The 6,583-nt window shown below is 40.2% G+C and overlaps 1 protein-coding gene across 1 annotated transcript; it reads left to right on the top strand.

The window, feature by feature from the left end:
- The first annotated feature begins 4,142 nt into the window (after positions 1-4,142).
- On the top strand, positions 4,143-5,399 carry LOC148019917 (F-box/kelch-repeat protein SKIP30-like). Its single transcript, XM_087700128.1, has 2 exons — positions 4,143-4,243; positions 4,336-5,399. The coding sequence occupies exons 1-2, from the start codon at positions 4,143-4,145 to the stop codon at positions 5,276-5,278; spliced, it is 1,044 nt and encodes a 347-aa protein (XP_087556254.1). The 3' UTR covers positions 5,279-5,399.
- Positions 5,400-6,583: the final 1,184 nt, after the last annotated feature.

Here is a 6,583-nt window from a genome sequence, read left to right as displayed (position 1 = left end):
ATAATCCACGGTTGTGACAAACCATCATGAGTAGACAACAAGGCATCTATCACATCCTTTTTAGTGATATACATGTCTTTTATTGTCATAGCATGTGAATGTGAAGATGCAACCAACAAATTTGTAATATCTTCATTTTTTTCTCTCTCTTCAATGACAACCCTTGATACCACATTTGCCTTCTTTGTTTCTTTAGGGGTAGAGTTGCTATCTTTCTCATTCTTTTTGCCTTTTACATTTATTTACTTTTTGCATTCTTGTTTCTTTATTAAATACTTGCAATTGGGTTTTTTATGTCCTTTGCCTGCACACTGGTAGCAAGTGACATGTTGCTGTTTTTCCTTGCTTTTGATGCGATCTTTGTGTATATTGCAGTATTTGATTTCTTTTTAGTCCTTTCTCTTACATTAGAGGCTGATCCATTCCTGCCCCCACTTGCCTTGTGTCTAATCTCCTCATTGAGAATAGAACCACACACACCATCAAAAGTCAAGTTGAGGTGTATGATGCCAACTCCCTCATGTCACATGCATAGTTATTCCCTAGGTAAACTTTTCCAAGGTGACTTGTTGCATTAGAAGAGGAACACTCCAAAGACGGAGTTACATGAAACGAAGCACCACTGTCAACAATCCACGATTGTGACAAACCATCATGAGTAGACAACAAGGCATCTATCGCATCCTTTTTAGTGATATACATGTCTTCTATTGTCATAGCATGTGGATTTGAAGATGTAACTAGCAAATCTGCAGTATCTTCATTTTCTTCTATCTCTTCAATGACAACCCTAGATGCCACATTTGCCTTCTCTGTTTCTTTAGGGGTAGAGTTGCTATCTTTCTCATTCTTTTTGCCTTTTGCATTTATCTTGTTTCTTTTTAAAATACTTGAAATTGGGCTTTTTATGCCCTTTGCCTCCACACTAGTAGCAAGTGACATGTTGCTGTTTTTCCTTGCTTTTGCGACAATTTTTGTGTTTATTTGCAGCATTTGACTTCTTTTCAATCCTTCCTCTTACATTATAGGCTGATCCACTATTGCTCCCACTTGCCTTGCGTCTAATCTCCTCATTGAGAATAGAACCACACACACCATCAAAAGTCAACTGGGATTGTTGCCCAAAGAGACAACCAATGCTTCCCATGAATTGGGTAAAGTCATGAGCAAGAAGATAGCCTTCAACTTGGGATCAAAAGGCTGTAAGTGTGCATCCTGTAATTGACTCAAAATCCCAGTAAATGCATTCAAATGCTGTGAGGCATGCATGGACTCATCAAGCTCCAAGTTAACCAACTTGTGTATGAGATGGACCTGATTGTTAGGAGTCGTATTCTCATATGAAGCTTTGAGTTTCGCTCAAACTTTACGTGCAGTGCAGAGTCCCTTGATATCAACCAAGATATCATTTGTGATTGCCATTTTGATATAAACAATAGCTTGCTTATTCATCTTAGGCCATTCCTCATTTGACAAAGCAACATGCTTTTCTTCTTCCAAAGCATTATCACAATCCTTCAAAAACACGATACCTTGCATATGATCTTTCCAAAGATTGAAGCCGTCGCCATCAAATTCCGAATCTCAAAAAGATTCTTTGTGTCAGAAGTGGATGCACTGCTAGCCATTTTCAGCAATAAATTTCTGCAATAAAGTGCTGAAAACTGTCAGCCAATAGCAGTGTTGCTGAATATAACAACTAGTACACAAAATGCACTTCCAAAGGTGCTTAAGAAGCACATAATTTGCTGCAATTTCAGTCCAAATAGGCTGATTATAGCATATACATGCACAAAATGTGATAAATATGCATAAAGGACACTCCCACTTCAATAATACATCTATGTAATGCCCATATGCAACAACCCAAGTGCTGTATATACCATTGTTTCACTGCACAATGAGCATTCAGCAATACATGTACTAAAGGAAGCTCTTTTTTGATAACATTTGATACATCCAAGTAAGAATTTTTTCCATTCAACAATGAATCTGCTGTTATTTCATTGCCAAAGTATGAATCAGCGCAAAATACATCACCGATGTGAATAGTCCCAAACTTTCTCCGACAATTTTGCCCCAATTGTATTGATATAGATTCCTGAGTGCCAAACAAGGGCAAATGTTGCAGAAATTTGATAAATTCTGCGAAGCCCCAAATTTCTCAAGTCCAAATGTGCATCAATGTCAGCAAATTCAACTCAGCTGAGCAAAATTTCATTGATACATGAAAAACCCCAAATGTTTCAAAGCCAATGTGTACAATGTCTGCAAGTTTTGGCTCAAATGTCACTGCACAAGCATTCACTGTGCAAAATCAGAGAAAATTCCAAAAGGGCTGACTGCCGTAGTGTCTAGAGATTGCTCCAGATTTAATGAATGTCAGTCTAGAACCGACAGCAGGACTGCAACGTCTCCACAGGAGAGCCTCACAGTTATCACACTGTTCCAGAAGGTTCTGCCAGCTGTCTGTCTGATTTTAGGGTTTTAGACTGTTTGTCTGATTTTAGGGTCTCAGATAGTCAGTTTGAGCAAAAACGACATGTGTCTGCTTGCTTGAGCAAAAAATGACTTGTGCTTGCTTGCTTGAGCAAAAAAGGACCTGTGCTTGTATCAGATTTAGGGTTTCTGGCTTGTTGACCGACAATCCAGCATACATGACCCAGAAAGTGATGAGCTGATGATTTTCTCATGCCGAATAAGCTGGATCTGACTTACACGGGCTTTGGGAAGCATGCATGCCTTAACCAAAGCTTGGATACTAGTTTGAAGGGGGTGTGCATAGCAGGAGTGCAGTGTGTGCAGCAGTGAGTGTTGAGAGAGCAAAAAATTTGAGTAGGGTGTGTACCAGTGTCGTACACACAAAGAATAAAAGAATGTATTCATACTTAGGGTATGGTACACTTACATCCGTAAGGGTGCGTTCACATGTACAAGTAAATATATACATGGAAAGCATAACAAAGGCCTTTATACCTAACACTTACTATCATCCTTATCCTCAGCAAAAACCAAGTATGTTGAAAGATGATTTTTCATTACTTTAGAAATGGCTGCAGCCGATACAATAGGGACAATTTCCCCCTTCAACTTTACATCAAGTGTGAGAGTCTCTCCCTTATGCTGTTGGTTTAGAAGGGTCATGAAGATCAAGAAAGGCGCAGAAGGAATGCTAGGTTGGACCTTTCATGAGCTATTAGAGAAGTTACTGAGCCCACAAGAGTGAGTGTTCCCTACCACCAAGGGACAAATGTACTTGGGTTGGAGACCAGATTGATCTCTCCTCTCTACTCTTCTGTGCTGATTGCAGCGCACAACTTGGCAGGCACTACCAGTGGTTGAGCATAGCAAGATACCAACCCTCATCAGGTGACTGAATCTGGGGGGTCTACACATGAGGTGGTGCAGTAAGAGTTTGCATCTTTGTGGGAGTATGTTGGCATTGGAACTGCCAAGTTAGGGTGTTGCTCTTTTGAATCTGATTTTATCCCTGTAAGCCCAGAATTGTTAAGAGTTAGATGGACTTTCTGCCGTTCTTCTCCCTTACTCTGTTTCAGAGGTGTCCATTAGGATGTTGCCATCTTAAATTGAAGTGCGGAAGAAGGCAGTTGCTTGCTTCCACTGTGCTGAGCATAATTACAAAAAAGGAAGATTGTTTCAAGCAGCTGTTCACATGGTTGATGAAAACACCATGTCTCTGGACTCTCGGAAGCAAAACTGGTTTCAAATTGATACTAATCTGGCAGTTGTGCAGAGGAACACAATAGAGGCTGTGCCAACATTGGATTTCAGAGTGTATTTTTAGATGAGAGGCAATACATGAGAAATGTTTGCAGTAGTTATTTAGTATATTTGGCTACCTTGTGTAAGCATCATCCCTAGTAATTATCCATGCAGTTGTAGATATGTTTCCTGTATGCAGCAACAGGTAAGGGTCTATGGTTCAATTATTGTGTTGCTTGCTGTGGAGCTGTTTATACTCAGCGTTGACGCTAGTGTTGTACTCTGCAGGGTGGACAAATGGTCCAAGACTTTGGGTGTGATGTATACATGTTACTGGGCTATATAGGCTGTTCAATATTGCTCCAATACATGTAGTGGTATCTCAAAGCTTGTATGCCAGCCAGGAGAAAGTAAAGACAATGGACTCTTTGATTGAAGGATTACCTGATGCAGTTGCATTGCAATGTATAGCACGGGTGCCACTCACTAGCCATCTGTACATGCGAGCTGTTAATCGTGCCTGGCGATTTGCATTGTGCAGTAGGGAGCTCTTTGAGTTAAGGGAAAGTCTGGGAACCAGTGAAGAATGGTTATGCGAGCTGTTAATCGTGCCTGGCGATTTGCATTGTGCAGTAGGGAGCTCTTTGAGTTAAGGGAAAGTCTGGGAACCAGTGAAGAATGGTTATATGTCTCTGCACGGGATCCTGATAGAATATGGCAAGCTTTCAATCCCAGTTGTGAACGCTGGTATACATTACCTGCCCTACCGACAACTGTGAAAGGATTGTTCAACTTCGGGACTGCAGCACTAGAAGGGAAGCTTTATGTAATAGGAGGAGGTAGTGATGATGTGGATCCTGTGACTGGGGATCGCAGTGGCACAGTTGCAACAAATGAAGTTTGGGTGTTTGATCCAGTGCGTGGGATGTGGTGTCAGAAAGCTCCAATGATTATACCTCGAGCACGATTTGCATGCTGTGTGCTTGATGGATGCATAGTTGTTGCAGGTGGCTTTACTACTACCAGGAGATATGTAGCTACTGCAGAAATCTATAATCCAGCAATTGACAAATGGGCACCTATAGCAGATCTCTGTCAAACCATGAGCTCCTCGTGTTCCAGTGTTGTTGTGGATGGAAAAGTATATGTGGTCCACAAGGATGTTCCCTCAACACAAGTGTATGACCCCATTGAAAACAAGTGGCAGGTTGTTGATTGCTTCCTTTTACAAGGTCCTATGGGAGCAGTAAATGGTGATCTCTGTGTATTCCTTAATAGTATTGTAAGCAGAGAGCACCAGGAAGAATCTATGAGACGAACCATCTTTTCTTGGCCCTCATGGTATCGCAGGCAAGGCTTTGGAGTGGCTGGTCTGGGTGGAGACTTGTATGTAGTTGGAGGAGTCACCTTTCCTCGACCAGGAGATTGTAATTTAGAACAGCTTAATGAGGCCTGGATTTGCAGGGTTGATGGAGAGGGACCTGTTTGGCGGAGAGGTGCAAGCATGACACTCCTAAAAGGCTCAATAAGTGGTTGTATTGCCCTCAGGCTGTAGTGCCATTCAGCCTTCTTCTTGCACAAGTGAATCCATGGTGTTTTGAGTTACAGTCACCCTTTTTGTATGCTAATCAGATATTCTTAATCTAGTCATTTTATTGGTGTATACATTTAGATTAGATTGTTATGCATTTTTAGCAAATAGAGCGTAGAACCTTTGCCCATTACGAGCATGATTCAGGTAACAGTAGTAAAAGAGGTGAAGCCTCATGAGCGTATGAAGCAAGCAAAATTGTTAACAGGTTTAAGGCTATTTCCCAGTAGCAGCTTATTACCAGGCGTATAAAATCCCTAGACATGCCTGCCTTTTTTAGAATGTAATATCTATGTGATAATGAGGGTTCAATCAAAAGGAGTTTTTAGACCAATGAAGGAAAGCATGAGAGAGAAATGTTGGGATGCTTGAAATCCAAAACTTCAAAGTCTTTCTCCACTTCTACAGCTTTACTTTTCCACTTTATACTTCAAACCAGCTTTTTTTTGAAACATCTCCCTCTCATCCTTCAGCAAAGATTATTTTATGTAATCTGCTTTAGAACGAGCAAAGTTAGCTCCAAAACTGGTTCCTATGATCCTCCGATGATCTTTTGCATCATCATCAAATATATTTGAACTTCTGTCTTTGCTCATTGTCCGTCTTTTAGAACAGTACACTTACCTTAGAACTTTTATCTTTGCTCATTGTTTGTGTTTTAGAACAGTACTCTTATGATATATGCTCTCGTTAAAGCCCTAACTGTTTTCTCCTTTCACTTATGAGCATATGGAGAAAGCCACTCCAAGGCATTGCTCATCCACCAATAAGGAATGTTATTCCCTCTCCTTTTACATAGTAAAGAATCACTTGGTTTATTTTTTACATGTTTATATGTATGTGAGCATGTGCACATTTGTACACCTTCCATGATTTATAAGAGTATGTAACAATTTCACTCTCAAGTTGATTGTATCTATCCTCAGCTCAAAGGACTTGGGTAGGGCAAGAATACATTCCTGCAAGGTAACCTATCCATCTTAAGTTTTGAATTCGCCTTGAACTTGTTCTTGCATCTATGATTGTGGCATATTTCTAATATTTGTGTGTTGATGCCACAAGTATCCGTACTTTCAATTTCCTTGTATCATTCCATGATGAAATCATGCAAGTACCTATTATGTATGTTATTGATGGGCGTTACCATTAGGAAACATGAATGAATAAAGAATCATATATTATTGTTGAATGATTGGGTATGCATGTGCATAACATGATTAGATTTCATGTTCATCACAAAGTAGGAAATAAGAAATATGGTTGAGTACT

This window comes from Lygodium microphyllum, chromosome 19 (genome assembly GCF_053477565.2).
Source record: "Lygodium microphyllum isolate KBCC chromosome 19, Lygodium_microphyllum_v1.1.10, whole genome shotgun sequence".
NCBI classification, from domain to species: domain Eukaryota; kingdom Viridiplantae; phylum Streptophyta; class Polypodiopsida; order Schizaeales; family Lygodiaceae; genus Lygodium; species Lygodium microphyllum.
The sequence above is the reverse complement of the archived record's forward strand: the minus strand, read 5'-3'. Positions and strand labels throughout refer to the sequence as shown.

Coding starts and splice junctions, on each gene's coding strand:
- LOC148019917 (XM_087700128.1), top strand. CDS start 4,143: ATGGACTCTTTGATTGAAGGATTACCTGATGCAGTTGCATTGCAATGT. Junction 4,244..4,335: donor ATGCGAGCTGTTAATCGTGC/CTGGCGATTTGC, acceptor TGTTAATCGTGC/CTGGCGATTTGCATTGTGCA.